Source organism: Haliotis rufescens, unplaced genomic scaffold, assembly GCF_023055435.1.
Source record: "Haliotis rufescens isolate VD_foot unplaced genomic scaffold, xgHalRufe1.0.p SCAF_20, whole genome shotgun sequence".
In the NCBI taxonomy this organism is placed as follows: domain Eukaryota; kingdom Metazoa; phylum Mollusca; class Gastropoda; order Lepetellida; family Haliotidae; genus Haliotis; species Haliotis rufescens.
In genome coordinates this window covers 7,491,683-7,514,702 of record NW_025963891.1, presented here as the reverse complement: position 1 = coordinate 7,514,702, position 23,020 = coordinate 7,491,683, and the positions used below count along the sequence as shown (strand labels likewise).

Here is a 23,020-nt window from a genome sequence, read left to right as displayed (position 1 = left end):
GTAGTATATAACACCCTGTTCATATAATATTCTTGTTTCGAAAGTAAATACCGTGAGAGGAGTTTGACCAAGAAAGTCTATACTTTGGGGGTTTATAGTTAAATTGAACTCTTTTAAAATATTGTCCAAACAGTTAAGAGCTCCTGAATAATGTTTCCTTTAATTTCCCCACCACCAACCAGGGTATGAAACTCCCAAAAATTTCAGCCAGACCACAGGACTGGCTAGCAGAAATACTTGCCAGCCCTGACCAAAACCTGCCTGCCCACTATAATCATATGTTTCTCAGGATAGTTTAATTAAAAATATCAAAACTGATTGCTTGTAGCATAAGCGCATCGCTAAATGTTAGGTTGGCTAAAAGCTAACGGGGTTTCTTTTTGGTTACATTTTATCATTCATCTTTACATGTGAATTAATGCTTATCATCGGGAATTATTTAGAATATTTTCACCTATAAAATAAAACCCGACCGTCGGGCAGGGGGATTTGAAAATCTGACAGTACGGGTTAAAATCAACCAGTCTCGGACGGTCGGGCAGGCAGGTATTTCGAACGCTGCACCAACCCCTCCAGCCACCTATATTTAGGTACATTTTAGTTCACTGTTCTGTTTCAGCATGCATGTTCCAGTGTTTTTCTATTGAATTCAATTATGCGTTTTTATTCTATTTCTCCAGTCTGGGTCATCTTAAATAAGAACCCCTCTCCGCCGCCTGCTCAACGCCATTCTCCCGTCAACACGTCAAGGCCAAATGATGACAGCACTTTTGTAATCTGATACGACATCTCCAAATAAACTGCAGCGCGGCCCCGGAACAAATCCCTTCAGTGAAGGTTCACATGAACAAATCTCCCACCTCCTAACTGATAAAGACGAGGACGGCTGGATAATTAATCTGCAAGCTGTTTGTAACAGACGACACGTTCTTTACTTCCGGCTGGGAATGCATTTATATTATACAATATCATCTTCAATTAGTTCCAACTATTTTATCATCAAGCGTGTCAAATAGGTAAAGTAGCCATATAGATAGTAAAGATATATATCAGTATGTTCTTGTGTTATAATGCATTTTTTTTTCATCAAATAATCTTATAAAGCAACTGAGCATACATCGCGTGAAGCTACTATATATAATATGATTCATATGATCAGTAGTTTGACCTTTGTGTAGTTCTTTTGTATGCCCGTCCTTTGCAAATGTTATGTAATGTTACCAATGATCAAAGTTTCATCGGAAACGAAATAAGAAACATGGCTGCAACATTACCATAAAATCTAAGTTAAATACAACACATTGGTAAAGAAAGGGTAAACTAGATTATCTTAGTAGTAAAGTCAAGGGAATTACAGTCACATCATATGCTTCTTCTGCATAACTCCCAACCTGTAAAATTGTTGGTAAATCATTTCGATCTACAACCTCTCTCGTTAACTTTTAACTCACTCACTCGGGAACTATATGTCTTCCCTTTAACATAGGGTTTTCTCTATCCAAACGTCACTATGGAAATAGCCTGAAAATTTCGTAGCACATCTGGAAGCCTCGCATGAATCGCATGGAAATAGTTTCAAATACAGGTTTGAAATATTATTATCTTTTTACTTAAACATTTAGGCATAAAATGAGGTAAAAGGAGTAGCTCTATATCCTGTCTCGGAAACTATATAGCTTCCCTTTAACACAGGGGGTCGTCTATACAAACGTCCCATTGGAAAAGAGCCTGAAAACTTAGTGGCACATCTGGGAGCCTCGCATGTTTCGCATGGAAATAGTTTAAAATACTTGTTTGAAATATTATTATCTCTTTCCTAAACAATTTAGGCATAAAATAACTTTAAAACAGTCGCTCTATACCCCCTTTTGGAAACTATATTGCTTCCCTTTACCACTAGGGGTTGTCTATGGAAACGTCCGTATGGAAATAGCCTGAAGACTTAGTGGCACATCTGGGAGCCTCGCATTTTTCGCATGGAAATAGTTTAAAATACGGGTTTGAAATATTATTATCTCTTTCCTTAACCATTTAGGCATACAATAACTTGAAAACAGTCGCTCTATATCCCCTTTTGGAAACTTTATAGCTTCCCTTTAACACAGAGGGTCGTCTATTACAAACGTCCGAATGGAATTAGCCTGAAAACTTAGTGGCACATCTGGGAGCCTCGCATGTTTCGCATGGAAATAGTTTGAAAAAAGTGTTTGAAATATTATTTTCTCTTTTCTGAACAACTGAGGCATAAAATAACTCTAAAACAGACCCTCTATACCCCCATTTGGAAACAATATTGCTTCTCTTTAACACAGGGCGTTGTCTATGCAAACGTCCCTATGGAAAAAGCCTGAAAACTTAGTGGCACATCTGGGAGCCTCGCATTTTTCGCATGGAAATAGTTTAATATACGGGTTTAAAATATTATTATATCTTTACTTCACCATTTAGGCATAAAATGAAGTAAAAGGTGTAGCTCTATATCCTGTCTCGGAAACTATATCGCTTCTCTTTAACACAGGGGGTCGTCTACAAACGTCCGAATGGAAATAGCCTGAAAACTTAGTGGCACATCTGGGAGCCTCGCATTTTTCGCATGGAAATAGTTTAAAATACGGGTTTGAAATATTATTATCTCTTTCCTTAACCATTTAGGCATTAAATAACTTTAAAACAGTCGCTCTATATCCTTTCTTGGAAACTATATAGCTTCCCTTTACTACAAGGGGTCGTCTATACAAACGTCCCTATGGATATAGCCTGAAAACTTAGTGGCACATCTGGGAGCCTCGCATTTTTCGCATGGAAATAGTTTAAAATACGGGTTTGAAATATTATTATCTCTTTCCTTAACCATTTAGGCATTAAATAACTTTAAAACAGTCGCTCTATACCACCTGGTGAAAACTATATAGCTTCCCTTTACCACGGGGGGTTGTCTATACAAACGTCCGAATGGAAATAGCCTGAAAACTTAGTGGCACATCTGGGAGCCTCGCATTTTTCGCATGGAAATAGTTTAAAATACGGGTTTGAAATATTATTATCTCTTTCCTTAACCATTTAGGCATTAAATAACTTTAAAACAGTCGCTCTATATCCTTTCTTGGAAACTATATAGCTTCCCTTTACTACAAGGGGTCGTCTATACAAACGTCCCTATGGATATAGCCTGAAAACTTAGTGGCACATCTGGGAGCCTCGCATTTTTCGCATGGAAATAGTTTAAAATACGGGTTTGAAATATTATTATCTCTTTCCTTAACCATTTAGGCATTAAATAACTTTAAAACAGTCGCTCTATATCCTTTCTTGGAAACTATATAGCTTCCCTTTACTACAAGGGGTCGTCTATACAAACGTCCCTATGGATATAGCCTGAAAACTTAGTGGCACATCTGGGAGCCTCGCATTTTTCGCATGGAAATAGTTTAAAATACGGGTTTGAAATATTATTATCTCTTTCCTTAACCATTTAGGCATTAAATAACTTTAAAACAGTCGCTCTATATCCTTTCTTGGAAACTATATAGCTTCCCTTTACTACAAGGGGTCGTCTATACAAACGTCCCTATGGATATAGCCTGAAAACTTAGTGGCACATCTGGGAGCCTCGCATTTTTCGCATGGAAATAGTTTAAAATACGGGTTTGAAATATTATTATCTCTTTCCTTAACCATTTAGGCATTAAATAACTTTAAAACAGTCGCTCTATATCCTTTCTTGGAAACTATATAGCTTCCCTTTACTACAAGGGGTCGTCTATACAAACGTCCCTATGGATATAGCCTGAAAACTTAGTGGCACATCTGGGAGCCTCGCATTTTTCGCTTGGAAATAGTTTAAAATACGGGTTTGAAATATTATTATCTCTTTCCTTAACCATTTAGGCATTAAATAACTTTAAAACAGTCGCTCTATACCACCTGGTGAAAACTATATAGCTTCCCTTTACCACGGGGGGTTGTCTATACAAACGTCCGAATGGAAATAGCCTGAAAACTTAGTGGCACATCTGGGAGCCTCGCATTTTTCGCATGGAAATAGTTTAAAATACGGGTTTGAAATATTATTATCTCTTTCCTTAACCATTTAGGCATTAAATAACTTTAAAACAGTCGCTCTATATCCTTTCTTGGAAACTATATAGCTTCCCTTTACTACAAGGGGTCGTCTATACAAACGTCCCTATGGATATAGCCTGAAAACTTAGTGGCACATCTGGGAGCCTCGCATTTTTCGCATGGAAATAGTTTAAAATACGGGTTTGAAATATTATTATCTCTTTCCTTAACCATTTAGGCATTAAATAACTTTAAAACAGTCGCTCTATATCCTTTCTTGGAAACTATATAGCTTCCCTTTACTACAAGGGGTCGTCTATACAAACGTCCCTATGGATATAGCCTGAAAACTTAGTGGCACATCTGGGAGCCTCGCATTTTTCGCATGGAAATAGTTTAAAATACGGGTTTGAAATATTATTATCTCTTTCCTTAACCATTTAGGCATTAAATAACTTTAAAACAGTCGCTCTATATCCTTTCTTGGAAACTATATAGCTTCCCTTTACTACAAGGGGTCGTCTATACAAACGTCCCTATGGATATAGCCTGAAAACTTAGTGGCACATCTGGGAGCCTCGCATTTTTCGCTTGGAAATAGTTTAAAATACGGGTTTGAAATATTATTATCTCTTTCCTTAACCATTTAGGCATTAAATAACTTTAAAACAGTCGCTCTATACCACCTGGTGAAAACTATATAGCTTCCCTTTACCACGGGGGGTTGTCTATACAAACGTCCCCATGGAAATAGCCTGAAAACTTAGTGGCACATCTGGGAGCCTCGCATTTTTCGCATGGAAATAGTTTAAAATACGGGTTTGAAATATTATTATCTCTTTCCTTAACCATTTAGGCATTAAATAACTTTAAAACAGTCGCTCTATACCCCCTTTTGGAAACTATAGCCTGAAAACATAGTGGCACATCTGGGAGCCTAGCTTTTTCGAATGGAAATTGTTTTAAGTACGTTTTTGAAATAATATTTTCTGATTCCTTAATCTTTCATGCATAAACTAACGTAAAAAGAGTCGCTCTATACCACCTGGTGAAAACTATATTGCTTCCCTCTGGTGGGGGTTGGAGGTGAGGAGTCGGGGTGAGGGGTTTGCAGTGATTCTGCTATATCTTTTACTGCATCTTATCTTCATATCTTCTTATACAATCTCTGCGTTTCACATCTGAAATTGGTTTGTGTCTCGGGGTGTGTTACTGTTGGTCATCACCCTTTCTTGGTGAGTGTGCCTCAAAACTAAAACAGCCACAAACCGTAACTTTTACGACATGATATGTCTTAGACGAACATCTTGTCTCTGAAATTAACATATTTTACAGATATAAACAGTTGTTAAATATTAGTTATGAAATATATTAATAATAAAACTCTCTTCATTTTCAGGGACTAAACAAATCTGTAGAGCTATAATTGCCTGGAAATTCACAACACACGTAAAGATTGCTATCACCCATCACTGACAGGCCGCTGAAAGTGTGTCTGACAGGATCATTTACTGACGCTACTGCCTCTCCCCAAACACGCACACTCTCACTGTCAGTCGTGGGCAGTTGAGAGAGCTTAAGTGTCTAATGTCCAGAAATCTCTCGAAAAATCCGACAACGATTTCAAAGTTATTCAATATTTCTGCAAAATCTAAAGATTCTGTTTGCACTATACTTGTAATGGGATGTCCTCAGTGGTAGCGAGAACTTGAATCCGATTTTATGAGATTGAGGTAATCTAGGCATGTGATTATTCCTGTTTTGTTTATTTAAAGCAGTAATTGTTTATTGTTGAGCAAGTTTATCTCTGCAGCCGTTGAAATATGCAGCTTCTCGCCGACTCGTCTCGCATCAAAACACAAGGCTGTGTACTCGCGGGCAACAACAACAAACGTATATTTCGTATATGGTGACACGAGGCAGGAGACTATACGTTTAACTGCAACAAACTCATACATTTAATTAAGCATTTTGAGGATTTCTTTTACAAACTGTGCTAGTTTTCTTTGTTCTGATTAACTTTCAGTATTGAGTAACATAGTGGTATCGCACAAGGTCTTGTAAAATACTTCTTTTGAAGATATAACTTACGCAAGTTATGCAGAAAAGGATATATTAGTAGATAGTGATATTCGTCAGCTAAGTCAATGACTACAAATTCTGTCTGGTATATTTTCCCATCGCCCCTTTTCTATTGGTAATCTATGGTTTGTGGATCTTATTTTAGTAATCGGGATACTGAGTCTTAAGGGTAGCGACAGCAGATAATTTTCTAACTGGAGTTTATGTTTAAATATTCGGTAAAATACTGCCTTGGGAGAGTTGTTTACATAACTTGTCCACGTCTGGCTACACTGATTTAATCCGTTTATATTTGGCATGAATTGTTAGGTCCGTATAAAACTAAGGCCTAATCTATCAAATAGTCCTTTAACATATTTATGGTTACAGCAGTCTGCAAAACTATACATAACAGTACACGTTGGTTTATTATAAGTTATCTTAGACCAATATGTCAACATTCTTTGTTTAATTAAATCCGTAATAGGGGTTCTTCCCAGCTCTCCATATAAAAAATAGTGGGGTGTGCTTTTTTTACCCTTAGTATATATATTAAGAAATCTGTGTAAACATTTTCTATCATATCTAGTTTATCAAATCCCCAAATTTCGGAACCATATGTTAATATAGGCACGATTGTTTGATCAAATAATAATAGCTGGCAGTCTATTGGCAAGTCAAGATTACGTATTCTAATATATATTAAGTGCTTAGCTTTTCTAGCTTGAGCTACTAACGACATCTTGGCTGCTAGGGAATTTCAAGTTCGTTTAAAAACCAGACCCAAGTACTTATAGTGATCTACTACTTCAACAACATTATCGCCTATCCTAAACACATTATTGTTCTTTCTTGATCCAAATACAACCACCTTAGTTTTATCAATATTAATACTCAGCTTCCATTGTTTTCAATATTCATAATAAAACATTCATATTATTTTTCTCTTAGGTCACAGGGGTTATCTGCAAGTCTAATAGTATCATCTGCATATTGCAAAACAATAATATTTTTACAGATTCTAACTACTTCATCTTCCGATATAACATCAATACCTTTACGTATTTCCTGTTGTAGATATTCTTCAAGGTCATTTAGGTACAGAGCACACAGGATTGGCGATAGATTTTCCCCCTGTCTTACTCCGATATTACTAGAGAAAAACGATGAATCTTCACACGACTTTATGCCTTGATACATGTTAAATATGAGCTCGAAACGTTTACCTTGTACATTTGTTTTTATTAATTTTTGCCATAGCCCAAAGCACCAAACGTTTTCGAAGGCCTTAGAGAAGTCTATAAATGTACAATACAGTTTCTTTTTGTGTGTCTTGAGGTATTCAATGAGGGAGTGCAATACGAACATGTTATCAACAGTAGAATATCCGTATCGAAATCATCCTTGTGATTCTGATAACAAATTATTATTTTCTAGATAATTATTAATTCTTTCACTTAAAATAGAAGTAAAGGGCAGATGACCACGGAGTACGCTGATGACTGTGTCGGATTAACGAGACTGATTAATGAGTGATTTCGGTAATTCGTTGCAAATTAGGTGTGTCGGAGTCGGAGTGCTAGACTGTCGGATTAACGGGTCTAAATAGGTTCCCATCATTAGTGTCGGATAAAGCCGATTGTCGGATTAACGAGACTTGATTGTTGTATGACAGAATATACGTTTTTATTAGAAGTACTAAGACAGAGACATTTCTTCTGGCTGCAAAGTTTTCAAAGAGCAGTACATCGAAAATGTTCTTCACATAACGTGTCCCGAACATGTCTAGGTGAGGCAACTTGAGTGGACAATACTTTAAGCCAACTTGTGAATGTTCCTATTAATTTTTAACCAGAAATGCCAACCAATTAAACAACTAAAAAAAATACAAAGGTTGTATAGAATAGAATAGAATTTATTGTACTGAACACCCTCATAGGGCAGGGTACAGACTATGTACATATGAACATGTATATAATTATAGATATGACAGGTATATGTATATATGATGTACATTTTGTATAGAGGCATTATTTCATTTACATCATATAAACATTTATGTATATTAGGTTATTGCTGGTTATTTCACTTAATTGGATCGAATATAATAGAATTTTCTTATGGCCTCAGCTTGTACATGTGGTATATAGTCCGGGCAACAAGACTTGACCATTCTTTTGGTGGATTCATAAAGTGTTTTAAGAGGTTTGTTTTATCGGTCTGGGAAGGGTCGCCTATTTCTACCAGTGCCATCAGATTTCTCCTAAGGTCTGTATATAGTGGGCATGAAAGCAGGAAGTGTTCTTCATCCTCTACGGAATGGCAGTCACAGTGCGGACAGAACCTATTTTCAACTGGGGTGTTGGAGTATCTCCCCCTCTCAATTTCCAGGCTGTGAAGACTCAGTCGGAGCTTGGTAAGGTTGTATATGTCACCAGGTCTCCAATGTCATCACACATGTCTGGCCAGAGCTCGAGTGGCAGGGGAAGAGCAGGAGCAGGAGGTCTTGGTGTGGTGTCACTAATGCCAGCTGGAGATTAACTGATGATTACAAGGCCTGTGATTTCAGCAGATTTGTACAGACCCTGATACTGCAGTAATCTTGACTTGCCAAATATCATAGGCTTGGAAGGGACTGTAATGGATATATTTGTTTCATGATCTGTATGACAGCATAGGTACAATAGGATTATGTCTGATTTATTTGTATCTGGAAAGGATATTTATTGCAGAAAATAATCCATTCCCGAAAAAAACACATCATAATTCATACATACACATATACAGACAGACATACATACCTGAAAACACAAAGAAATAATTTAATGCATAGAAAATATCAACAGTACAGATTTGATGATATTATACATAAAATGTCATAGGTTGATCCACGGGAATCTATTGCTCGACACCATCCATTTGAAACATATGCAATTGATGTTGATGGCTAAATATTTGAGAGGATGTGGTGAAATAATATGTTTTCATTATTGTGGACATTTACATTTTGTGTGGATACTTTTCCAAAGAGTATATTTATTTCTTTCGTGTGTTTGATACAATAAAGTAGGTAGTGTCTTTCCTCATTAATGGTTGAACATGTAGAGCATAGTTTCTGATGTAGTGGGGTGGGTGGCTTTGTATGTCTTCCAAGTTCTATAGTTAATTTATGGTTACTTACTCCTAGTTTAGAAAAGTGCACTCGATATTTTCTTATTTTACAGTGACTGAAATATGATTCTAATCTTATTTCATTTTTAACTGTCCTGAATGTCCTCAGTTTTTTCTTGCACCTTTTGGGGCACGGTTGGCCGAGTCGTCTGAGGCGCAGCAATTCGCTGTGCAGAAAAGCGCGTCCCTTGGGCACGCCAGAAATCTATGATCGTGGGTTCGAATCCCGGTTCGCCCCGATTATGTTTCTAGATTTGGTCAGTACGACAACCGTGCTCGTGGGTTTCACCGAAGTGGTTAACGTCTGACACCTGCATCACTTCGGGCTTTCCTATCACATGGAACGGGGCGGTCGGGTAGCCTAGTGGGTAAAGCAGAATTTCACTATGTTGAAGAACCACCATAGTGATAGCAATTCGTAATTTATATTAGTACTGTGTACATAAGAGTATAGAATCCTAGTTCTGCTCGCCTTGCCCAATTGTGTGTTGTTTTGTTGACACCTAACATGGATATACAACATCGGCGCCGCAGTTTCTCGGGGATTAATTAATCAAAGTTGTTCAGACTAGGGGTGTTGCGTCTATACCCCAGATTTGGGTAGATTATTGGTAGACTGAAGCTTATGGTAGTACCTAGACCCTATTTCAAGGGAGGTTTGGCGCTATTATTAAGTTTATCATTTGCTTCAAATGTTATTCATAAATAATTATATCTATCCATAACTAGAATTTTTGCACCAACCAAGGTCCAAGTATTCGTTTCTTCTATTTTACTTGATTTGCCAAACACTGCAACATTTGTTTTTTCACCTTTAATCTTTAGGTTATTTGTTACACGAAATACTCTTAGACCATCAAATAACTCGTGCAGAATTTTTGGAAGTGGCAAAAAGTACAAAGTCATCGGCAAACAACAAATGACAAATGTTTAAAGCATTAAGTGTTATTTTGTTATTTTCTTGTTTGATATGTGGTGGACGATCATTGTGGAATATATTAAATAATCTGGGAGACAAAATGCACCCATGTCTTATGCCGATGTTGGATTTAAAGGATTGTGAAATGCCCCGTCAATTTTCACTTTATAAGAACTATTTCCTGACATTTTATGTGAAATAGCTTTGTTAGGGGTAGTGCTCTGTCAACTGAATCAGAGGCCTTTTGAAAGTCTACAAAGGAAGTGTATACATTTTTCTTTTTACTTTTTGTTAAAACTATTAAATAAATATTTTATGAACAAATACATTACTTGATGTTCGGTAGCCCTTTCTTAATCCAGAATGAATATCTTCATTTTTGGAAACAAGAAGTCTAGACTCTCTAGACTCTTTCCTTTTAGGGTCTGTTAGGGGACTTGTTTGTTTATTGTGACGTGATACATTCTGTGGCAAGTTCCAGATCCCAGAGGAGTTTCTAGGGAGTTAGAGATGTCACAGCAATAACTGGATAACACATTTAGTGCTTCTGTGAGATCCTAAAAGATAAGCACATACTACCTGAAACCCAGAATGGGGCATGCGGTTGACATTCTGTAAGAATGAGGTTCATGAAGTTGACAGGGCTAACTGATACATATAAACAAGGAACATCCTGCCTCATGATAAAAGTGCTAACACCAGCTAGCTACAGATTTTTGAAACTTAGGCCGTGGTCAGCCTTTAACACACCCAGGGCATCTCACAACAGACTCTCAATAAGACTCAGATATTTACAGAGCGCTGAGAACTCACAAACAGGGCTATGTAACTTTCAAGACTGGATCATGTCCAAAAAAATATTTCTTGCAAGGTACGTACTATTTTTTAAAGTTTTCGTGCAACGTTGAAAGGAAGCAGGATTAGCTTTCAAAATGCCACTTTGGGAAACATGTACATTGTCACGTGTTAGTTTTTAGTAATTTATTAAAATAGAGGCGTTTCTTTTCTCCATGTTTGCGGGTATAATATGTCCAGAGTTTTGTTTAATGGGTTTCAAATGGTTTTCGATTAGTATGTGCTCGCATGTGAAACGTAAAATATTAAAATTTCATAAAGAAGAGCACTCCACGTATCTTTCATGTCGGGGACAATACGTATTGAATGACGGTAGGGTGAAGGGCGTTTAGGTTTAGTCTTTATCATATGCGCAGTGGAAATGAGTATCTATTGTTCTTTTTATGTAAAATACATTCATTTGAATATTACTTTTTCTCATGTTATGTTATGTTATGTTATGTTATGTTATGTTATGTTATGTTATGTTATGTTTTGTTTTGTTATGTCATTAAACATTCTTATGGAAGGAAGGAGATAATAATGCTGCATACCCGCATTTGAAACTATTTCCATGCTCCTGGATTTGCCACTAAGTTTTCAGGCTATTTCCAAAGGGATGTTGTGTAGATAATCTCCCCCGTGTTAAAGGAAAGCCATATAGTGTTCCAAAGGGGGTATTGAGAGACTCCTTTTACGTTTGTTTATACCTAAATAGTTAAGGAAGGAGAAAATAGTATTTCAAATATAGTTTTCCAAACGGGACACAGAACGATTCCGTTTACGTTTTTTTATGCCTAACTAGTTAAGGAAGGTGAACATTGTATTTCAAACACGTATTGTAAACTATTTGCATGCAAGAAATGCGAGGCTCCCAGATGTGCCACTACGTTTTCAGGGCATTTCCAAAGGGACGTTTGCATAGACAGCCCCTCGTGTTGGTTGGGTTGGTTCGTTGTTTGGTTGTTTAACGCTGCACTCAGCAATATTCGAGCTATTTGACGGCGGTCTGTAAATAATCGAGTCTGGACCAGACAATCCAGTATTTAATATGATGCGCATCTCTTCACGCAATCGGGATCGATGATCGTGTCAAAGCGAAGCCATATATCTTCCCAAAGTGCGTTTTTAAACAACTCTTTTTAAGTTATTTGATGCCTAAATGAATGTGAAAAGAACTAATACTATTTTAAACCCGTATTTTAGCGTTCCAAACGGGGTGTAGAGCGAATACATTTACGTTATTTATGCCTAAACAGTTAAGGAAGGAGAAAATAGTATTTCAAATACGTATTTTAAACTACTTCGATGCGAAAAATGCGAGGCTCCCAGATGTGCCACTTAGTTTTCAGGCTATGTCCATAAGAACGTTTGCATAGACAACCCCATGTAGTAAAGGGAAGCAATATAGTTTCTAAAAGGGGGTATAGAGCGACTGTTTTAAAGTTATTTTATGCCTAAATGGTAAAGGAAAGAGATAATAATATTTATAATATTTCAAACCCGTATATTAAACCTTTTCTATGCGAAACATGTGAGCTTCACAGATGTGCCACTAAGTTTTCAGGCTATTTCAATTGAGACGTTTGCATAGACACACACACGTACACACGAACACACGAACACACGAACGCACGCACTCATTCACTCACTAACACACAAATAAGAAAGTAATGGTATATGTTAACTATATTGTTCGTACTATATAAGGTTATAGAAAGAGATGGCTGAAACTCGTTAATGGAATTGTGATATACATAAACCAAGAGCATATATTCCTAGTTATAAAGACATTGGTTCTAGTTTAAACTGCCTACACCTTGTGCTAAAAACTGGTAACAGTGTTAACATAAATTTAAGAATTCTAATGGTTGTACACATTTCTTCAAATGTTTATATATTGTCATTATTTTATTTCTTCCAGGCATGGACGTTGTGAAACAAACGTGAGTATTATTATCTACAGTGGCCATGTAACCTAGACATTGTAGCACCCTACCTTCAGTTGGTTACAGGTTTTCATAAATGCACGGCGAAGATAATGGATATCGACGCGTTATGTTTCATTTAGTACTCATAAATGTAAGTGGCTTTACACCACTCAGTGTCCGGGAGTCTCAAGCAATAGAAAAATAGGACTTCTTTTGAAAACTTGTTGATTTTACACTTTCTACCTTTGTCTACAGAATGAAGACATATGGCACACAAAAGAGCTCGGCACATGTAAGAGTTTACTGGCTAAAGTTGATGGAATATTCCAGTGCAAACTGTGTCCTGAATCAACGTCACGGCGGTACAATGTCAAGGAAGGACACATCAACAAGCACACACAACATGCCGTCAAAGTTGGGGGTATGTATAAATTGGTGTTTGTTATTAATCTAATATTGCGTGGTATGTACCTAGCGTATACGTGGCATTACGCATACGTGTAAAACGGTGTCCATTACACAACCTCACAAGCCCAACGCACCATTTTATCTGGTATAATAGTGAGGTGAGGTGAGGTAAAATGGGGTTTAACGTCGCCTCGAAGATTATTGCACTATTTAGCGACGTGCATGCTCGTGTTTGTGTGAGTGGCTGCTTGTACTGGTCCGGACTGATGCCGTTTTATAGTGCTAGCTCACTGAGATACCATGCCACAGTTTAACATGAATACCCCACACAGAGACAGCATACTGACTCCGAGCCGACCAGTCCTTGTTTAAGCACCTTAATGCCGAGCGCCAGACATGTTAACAACAAGTACCATCTTTTGGTATGACGCGGCCGGGGATCGAACCCCGGACCTTCCGCTCACCGGGCGGACGTTCTACCACTAGACCACGGAGGCGGTCCGGTATAATAATCCGTATTTGTGTCCTTGCAGATTTATGGGTGTTAAGCTGCTTTTTGGATTGTACTCCGAAACAAGACCGGTGCCATTACCACTGCCCGTGTGGTAAACTCTTCCGGAGAAAGTTCACATTTGTCCGACTCACGACCACGGTTTGCCCTTTTGTTCTGACAACAAACCAGACAGCTTCTGAGGAAAGAACTTCAGCAGAGTCCCCTAAAATCCAAAAAGTGAAGAGAGAGCAAGTTCCGAAAGTGACATGTTTTGTCTGCAATGCAATGATCTCTAAGAAAAACATTAAAAGACATATTGAGACACACAATGCACGAGATGAAGTGAAAACCAAGTCATACCAACGTGGAATATGCGTTGATAAACACCGCGGTCTCTACATGATCAGCAAGTCCAGTATCGGTCCAGATTACCCACTTCATGTACAAATGAACACTGTCACACAGCAGATACAATGTGAACATGAAAATTGCAATTTAGCTTTGGGTGTTGCAGCAAGGGGCAATGTAGGTATTTATCAGTGCCACCATTTGCAATCAGTTATCATAAAGAAGTGCAAAGCGTGCGGTCACTTCTACAGGTACCAAGAGCACAGGGATGGTATACACAATTTTGACGACCACGTGTTCCTGTCAGTTCGCCTGTGCCACTGGTTCAGAGTTAACTTGAAGGTACATTATACCTAATTTAGTTAGTTTATGGACGACTCCCTTCTCCAAAACAACACTTTGCATATTTATGTGATCGTGATATCTGATTGTTGTATGGCGCATTGTTTGTTGATATATGCACTTGATGTGGGCCGGTGACATTCGGACTTTAAACACTTTTGACTGTTAACTTAGGATTAGTTTAAAATATCGGCATAATGAATGTGATCAATTTCGCCTGCTTAATGGTTTCAGAATCATACAGCCGTTGGAAGGGCTGCCGATATCTTATCAGAAGATTCCGGCTTACATTTTCCCGGAGACAAAATGTTACAGGGATATCTGCACTTTGAGGCAATGTGCGATCACAAGTACAACTTTACCTGTGACATCTGTGGCCGTTTTCCATGTTGCCTGGTGACAGATGCAAATAGGAAATGTGCATTTCCATTAGCATGTAAGTCTAATTTATAATTTCCAGTGTCTAAGAAATGTATAAGCGCATTAACGATGTAGTTTCAAAATGTAAAAATGGAAAGCAAAAATGTAAGGTCCATTATCTCATGGTTGATCACAAACAATATCCCATAATGATGTTTCCTTATCCCTGTTCTCTCGTCTGTTATGGTAAACATGTATTGCTTACAGTGTCACAAGTACCAGGGACAGAAACAGCTACAGATGGAATCAACATGGATGTGTTTTGGAGCCAAACGGTGGAGGCGTCTATTTTACTTCGGGGTTTTGGAAAAGGTGCAAATCCTCATATTGTATTATAAATGACTCATCTTGTCTGTGTGTGTGTGTGTGTGTGTGTGAGAGAGAGAGAGAGAGAGAGAGAGAGAGAGAGAGAGAGAGAGAGAGAGAGAGAGAGAGAGAGAGAGAGAGAGAGAGAGTGAGTGAGTGAGAGAGAGAGAGAGAGAGAGAGAGAGAGAGAGAGAGAGAGAGAGAGAGAGGGGGGGGGGAAAACTAAAATTAAAGTTACTGTAAGGATATTGTTTATATACACTATAATGTATTTATCATTTCATTCCCTGACAGAAGCAGCCAACGTCGGGCGTGTTACACCTAGTTATGACAACTGGGCTCCTTTCATTGGATTAGCCAGAAAAGATGAAAATGCTTTCAACACTGAAGCTGAAAAAGTTCGATCTCTCAGAACCCATCTTCGAGATACAGATTTTGATACAGGGGATAAGGAACTGACTGAAGATTTCCTGATCCAAATGTTATGTGAAAAGAAGGTAAATATGACATAATCGAAAGGCCTTATTGATATCAACTAGGCACATTTGTATAATTCTTGCAATCTTGATATGCGTAGGTAGTAATATTACAAATTGAGATATGATATGATATGATATGATATGATATGATATGATAAGCATAGTCACTCATGTTTTCGACATTTTCTATATCATATCATGTAGGTTCTGGATGTACGGCACTGGTGTACAAAGATGGAAGTAGACGCCAAAGGGACCAAATTAGAGATGATCAACAGCTTGAAGGAAAAGTTGAAAAGCAAATCAACCTTCAACAAGTTATTTTCAAGCATATGGGGCCATTCTGGTAATTATGCCTACTATTGCATTTAAAATGATGAATAAAACATATATAGTGTGTGTTCCCACATTCAAGTGCCAGACTAAATGATGCAAAATAACTACTTACTTTGTAACACAATTGCTTTTGCTTGGTAATATTATTTTCGTTAAATGTCTTCAAGATAGGCCATCCCCAGCCCCCTCTGCATAAGAATCAGCACTGAGTCTGTTAATGGAATGTCATTTTGTAACTTGAAACTCCACAATCTGACTACTGGAGTATATAGTATACTATTAAAAGCAAGGTTAAACCAAATGTGTCCCATCACTATGTTAATGTTCATTCAGGTGGATGGGTATCAGCGTCCTGCCCCCATAGAATAGTGTACGCATTCAAAGCTATTCTGAGGCCTGAAAGTGTCAGAGACCATGTCGACATCATTCTATCTATGTCAAGACAACCGCCAGTCATCATTAGTGACGTAGCCCCAATGATGTCACGCCATGGTAACAAGCGGCGGAAGAACATGTTCTCGCCCAACGAAGGACGCTTGGGTGAAGCGACTGCAGACAACATAAAAAAAGCTAAGGAGGGGGTATTTTCAAAGAGTATACCTTGCATGAAGGAATGGGTGACAGTAGCACCAGTCTCCGACTATGATTTGCCAACCTCAAATGAAACGTTCTGTTTGCTGGATAGGTTTCATGAAGGGAATACAAAATCAGATGAGGAACTCCTAAGGCGTATAACGTTTGTTCCCGAAATGAAGGGCTCAATAAATTCACAAGTTGAAGAGCAGCTGCACAGGGAAATGAACCGGAACAACTACTTTCTAGATGCGATGTCGCCGGGAAACTACATGTTTGTCCTGCGATTGCTTCTACATTTTCACAATGAACATACAAACAGGAAAATGACAGAAGCAATCAAAGGAAAACTGTACACAGACATTTCGTATGGTGAAATACGTCATGACAAGTTTGGCCGCCTGCATCTTTCAGGTAAGAACTTATAAGTGGCATTCTATGACATGATCATGTATGACGTTTATTGGGAAGTGAGTGAGTGAGTATGGTTTTACGCCGCTTTCATCAATATTCCAGCAATATTGCGGCGAGGGACACCAGAAATAGGCTTCACATGTGGGAATCGAACCCGGGTCTTCAGCGTGACCAGCAAGCGTTTAACCACTAGGGTACTCCACCGTCCATATGAAGAAATTGAATACAATATAATAGGTTGACATTATTTTGACGATATACGCCAATCAGCACGCACAAGCGTCGTATTTCATTTCCAAAGTGACATTTTACCTTCCAGATTTGGACAATGCAGCAGAAAAAGAAGGTAAATTGATACAATTTATTTCTAACATGTTGATATACATGTACCTAAACATGCAGCATGATTTAGCATCCATTACGTGCCTTGTCTAATTATAAGTTAGATGACAAGAAATAATAAAGGCTCTTGTTGTATTTTATTTGAACTTTTACAATGGCATGTTAAACTTTATCTGTTGTTTTTCAGTGATCCATTCATATAATTTTCAAGGCTATTGTTCCTTTTACAACCAATGGAATCTGCTTCGTCGGATAATCGAGATAATCGTTCTGGTGTTGACCTTTCATATTTACAGGGAAAACAGACCTTTGGACGAGGACTGAAGACGCACAGAAGCACAAGAAAATATCGCTCAAATGTAAGTAACATTTATGTATCTGTTGGGCAGTGTGGTACCCTAGAGGTCGGTGTTCTTCCCGATGGTCAATGTCCGATTTCACACGTGGGAAATGCATGAAGCAAATGTCTTATGTCCCTGTATGGGATATTGCTAGAATAGTGCTAACAGCGGCATCAAATATTAGTCATTTCACTGATGAATCTGTTGACCTGCATGTATTTTTAACACATTAATATAATGTTTTAATGTGAAGTTCACATGTCATGAAGTCACATGTCATGTCAAGAGGCCGGTCACATGACCACGAAACTGACGTTTATAAGCGTATGAACAACACACATTGAAATTTAGATGCATGTCTTCATGATACTGTATTTCAGAAATTGTCGTAAACAATGGCGGACTTCTTCCACATCCCCATGGGAAACTCCTGGGAATTCTCTATAACGAAGAATTGAGAAGTGTCAGTATTGATCATTTGGGCATTTTCATCTTGAACTTAGGGTTTCTGCATACAAGTGTTTGACTGTATGGCAGTGATGGAATATCCTCGTTACGACTCATCCTAGTGAACATAATATTTAAAGATATGCACACACAGACTATAGACTCGATCCGTGCCTAGATTGACACATGTGCGCGCGCGCGCACACACACACACACACACACACACACACACACACACACACACACACACACACACACACACACACACACACACACACACACACACACACACACACACACACACACACACACGCACATATATATATATATACACACACACACACATATTGCCTACTTTTTATTGTACTTTTGTATGATACAGATCACAAAGTTACCTTGAAACAACTGCAAGAAGCACTGCAGAAGGCTAGTCCATCAAACGTGACAACGTTTTGCCAAGGGACATCAGAACGACTTCTGGCCTCGGTAACCGAACACGGGCTGCGTTTTAGAGGGAGAACTGCCGGAGATGGCAACTGTTTTTTCCACGCAGTTGTAGATCAGCTTCAACGCCTCGATACCAGATCAGTGTTTGACCACAGGGGACTAATGATGGCAGTAGTTGACAGCCTACGGAGGTATCCTTATGTAAGTGCACACCGGACCATATATTTGTGCATATGTAAGCTCATACAGAACCCTTCTATATAAGGGCGAGCTGTCATGGAAGACGCATGCCACTGATATATGCTTAGGCGAGTACAGTATAATAGGCTAGTATTGGCTTCAAATTAATCTGTGTCTAGGAACACATTTCGAAAGGATAATACATAATCAGATAACAACATAATGGAAAACAGCATTGTCAAGGAATCACATGGAGAATCCATGCAGATAACCATTGTGACGTGTTATTGGTCTGGTGAGGGTACTGGGGTTGCCCTTCGGGTGCAGATACACTCGATAAGTGAATACAGATGATACAGGATGTCTGCGCACATCATTCAAATTCATAACACAGGTATTCAGTGGGGTTCAGGTGGAGGTACGAAATTTCGCTGGACAAGGCAGTTCCAAGACTGGCATAAAACATGCCGACTAAAGTGGAGGATAAGGTCAGTTCTATAGCTGTGTACATGGTCGGTATTTTCTAACATGGTTAATGGACGTAACTCTGCACAGCGAATAGATGACAGCTCCTTGTTCCTCGCCCCATTCAACCTCACCTCGCTATGATTAGAGTTTAAGGCGCATGTAGGTGTTTAATTTCAGAGAGTGATTGTGGTTTTAGCCGGTCAATGGAACCGTTGATGACCTCAGAAATTAGATCCATAGATGGTACTCATGTGGGAAATGTAACAATGGCTTGCGGCGTGACAAGCAAACGTTTCAGCCACAATACTACACCCACACCCTAAGTGTGCCTAAAATTGATATATGATGAATTACTAATTAAAATGCTACCAAACCTGCTTGTGTAACGTCAATTATATATACTTGTTTTCTATAGGAAGGAGGCACACACCTATCCAATTTTGTCGATGTGCAACGGCACAAAACCTGGAACCTTTACTTGGAGGCCATGTCTACACCGGGTGAATACGTTGATCACCTTGTAGTACAGAGAACATCGCAGTTTCTCAAAAAGGACATTGCCGTTTTCACAAGTTCCGAAGATGGAACCGCGTCCGACAGCAATGTTGTAATGATATCTGGTGGACCAGGAGCGGCTATGATGTTAGGTCACTATCATGAAGCACATTATCAAAGTCTGGATTTCCAACGTGCTGGTAAGTATTCTATATTCAATATTTTCATTCATACGGGTTTCATATATAAGTAACTAAAAGATCAAATATGAAATAAGTACCCACTTTTGCCACACATTTGCTTTCACCAACAGTTCTTCTATATCAATTCTTCTAATTCAAGAACCTGGGCCAGTGGTTGGCATAATAAGTGTTATCATCCGATACATTTTAGTCGTCTCTTAAGACAAGCGCTGGCGACTTATTCTAATTAAAAATACAAAGTATATTTTTTTTCACAACCGCATACAACGCGGAATATTTCCTTTAACTATCACCACTATTGAGCCTTTTACGCCCAGTGGAATCTGTTTCGTCAGATTATCGAGACTGGTTAATCGCTGTCGTTGACGTGTTACATTTAAGAATTAACTTCAATATATATCTTTTGCTTTTATGTTGGTATAAAGGTAAAAACCGGTTTGCACACTGTGTACATAAGCATAAATAAGTACGTCAACGATAGTAACTTCACAGACTGTTCATTAAACAAACAACTGTAGCCAACATTTCGAGCTAAAACAGCGCACACACTTCATAAGCCAATCATAACACAGTTGTTCGTTAGTGACCTAAATATTTTTCGGTAATTGTTTCCGCCTAAAATTCCTTGGTTAGTCAATGAAATGCCATGGAATCACTTGCAATGTATATAAGTACAAGTAATAAAAAAAGTATACATGACGTATATGTCATTTTAGCAAGCTGTTGCCGAAACAATCCGTCATTGTTATTTTAGGACAAGTGGAATGTTCCACCGCGCAAGCAGATTCATCACCATTGCCGGCGGAGGATGTGGTGAGTGTGATGAAACATATTGATATTTTCGTCTTTACAAATATGCTTACGATACAGGGCGAACTGCCTTAAGGTAGAGAGTCATGTAATAATGTTTGTTATTACAGGGCGGTTTAACTGTAACTGTTACTTGTAACCTATAACTAAGTACACTTACAATATATAAAGGAAATATAAACTTGGCGGATACAATGATATCTTTGATATATAGATATAATTTGTTGTATGTTTTTCAGTTTCAAGATATCTGTAATGATGACAGAAGATTGGACGAAATAGTAGTGACGATAGGTCCCTACCGAATATCAAAATTGGATATTCTGACAATAGCACCAATACTTCCGAAAGAAACAGAAGACCAGATGAGAGTGAAAATTGACAAAGAGACCAGATGGGCTGTGGGCTGGCTATATGATCAGGTATGTGTACACCACTGTATACACATGAAGTACATTTATTAAACGGTGATAAAGTGGAACAATAACGTTAATAATATTATGTTTCTTTGCAGATAATAAACGTCTCCTTGTATGTGCTGTGTCAAAGGTGGGGGGTAAGTGACAGGATATTCAACATACCGTGATATATACATATGATATGTACAAAATGATATGTAGATATGTTTACAAGATGCCATGTCATTCATTAATAGATTAATCAACTTTGTTACAAATTGTGATAATGTGTGCAAATACCAAAACAATATTCGTCCTTGAATATATCACTTGCTATTTTAGAATATGTTATTTGTTTCGGGGTAAGCAGAGAAACGCAGCTTTATCAAGCCAAGTTATAGAGGGATGGCAACATTTCAAGTCCAAAAGGAGACGCCGGGCGCCACTTGTTCAAAAGGTCAGAATTGCTTTTTAGAAATATCTGCAGTTACAATTTTAAACTGAAGACAAAATATGCCAAGGGAATATATAGTTTTTTTATTCGCCCGTAAAGAGATCACCCGTTTAATAAACATACAGCTGTATAACACGTTGTATTATACCAAAGCGCGTGCTTATATACTGCGGGAACAAGTTTCAGTAACAAATATTGAAAACTCCCAACATCCTTGGGCTTATTCAACGACATTGCGTGTAGTGACGATAGATCACTGAGAGGGTATGCACACGCAATGACCCTCTCAACCCTGATGCTATGCTGACGTCACATGACATTGTTTCGTGGTTGGATCTTGTAACAATATTCTACATATTACGTCAGAGGGTATTGTGACGTGTTGTAATCTTTTTGATGCAGCATCCTGAGAAGCCAGAGGTCTTCCATTAAGACCGAGGGTTTCTGCAAATGATAATGCCCTGAAAATAGCGTTACCGTTATAATAGCTAAAAAGGATGGAATTTGTTATCAAATAAAAAGAATCAACGATATCGGTTTTGAAACATTTACTGCAATCAACACGAATGTCACTGACCCGCTTTTACAAATATGGAAACGCCATAGAACAAACCAGATGACGTCACTACTGAACATGACGTCACCTATCCCTATCCTAACAAATAGTCAAAACCCAAGTATGACATCATCTGGTTTGTTCTATGACATTTCCATATTTGTAAAAGTGGGTCAGTAACATATTTAGAAAAGTTATAAACGGCAAGTAATAAATAAATTACTAAGCTCGCTCCTGTTTAATAACATTTTTATGAAACTCGTCAATAGTTTCTTATATCGGACTCCCTTTCGATCGTGAGATACCAGAACTATTCACTCGTTTCATACAATAAGTATTACAAAGGAGCTCGTTTAGTATTCTCTATTTGTCATAAAGTGGGAATGGGTAAAGAGAAGAATATTTCGAAGATGACGTTGAGGAGAAGATATCATTCACTGTCGGTTGGTGAATAAGAATCGCCTAGCCTTGCAAGGCTTGTCATTATTGAGAAAGGAAAATTAAATCTTCAAGAAAAAGCGTTTTCTGAAATTGACAGTATCATAAGTGAGATAAGATGCACTGGAAGAGTTTGTGAACCGCCGAAAGACGCCGACATATTGAGGAAATGAATTGAATGAATTGAATAAAGTTGATGAAGACAAACATTCCCTTAATTTAGCAACAGGTAACTGGATACATATCAAGTCTAATCGTTGCACATACAGTGTATATTGCACCTTACGGTTTATTAAGCAGCAGCAGCTGTGACAAGTTTATAACAATGTCATTCATAGAATAGA

The 23,020-nt window shown here is 38.1% G+C and overlaps 2 protein-coding genes across 5 annotated transcripts in view; one reads left to right on the top strand and one right to left on the bottom strand.

Annotated features, from left to right (window-relative positions):
• Positions 1–23,020, bottom strand: part of LOC124128332 — a 35,022-nt gene that overhangs the window by 8,780 nt on the left and 3,222 nt on the right. The window lies entirely within an intron of this gene.
• On the top strand, positions 441–22,114 carry LOC124150071. Its single transcript, XM_048400994.1, has 17 exons — positions 441–1,016; positions 12,972–12,993; positions 13,234–13,399; positions 13,920–14,569; positions 14,804–15,005; positions 15,197–15,301; positions 15,590–15,792; positions 15,979–16,120; positions 16,444–17,097; positions 17,417–17,443; positions 17,736–17,798; positions 18,610–18,713; positions 19,738–20,017; positions 20,775–20,833; positions 21,070–21,252; positions 21,345–21,386; positions 22,085–22,114. Exons 4-17 carry the CDS (start codon positions 14,165–14,167, stop codon positions 22,112–22,114), a joined length of 2,499 nt encoding a protein of 832 aa, XP_048256951.1. The 5' UTR covers positions 441–1,016; positions 12,972–12,993; positions 13,234–13,399; positions 13,920–14,164.

Excerpts from the sequence above, each read along its gene's own strand:
- LOC124150071 (XM_048400994.1), top strand. The coding sequence starts at position 14,165 with ATGATCTCTAAGAAAAACATTAAAAGACATATTGAGACACACAATGCA. Across the intron at positions 21,253-21,344 it reads TGGGCTGGCTATATGATCAG|ATAATAAACGTCTCCTTGTA; the intron begins GTATGTGTACAC and ends GTTTCTTTGCAG. Across the intron at positions 21,387-22,084 it reads TGCTGTGTCAAAGGTGGGGG|CATCCTGAGAAGCCAGAGGT; the intron begins GTAAGTGACAGG and ends TTTTTGATGCAG.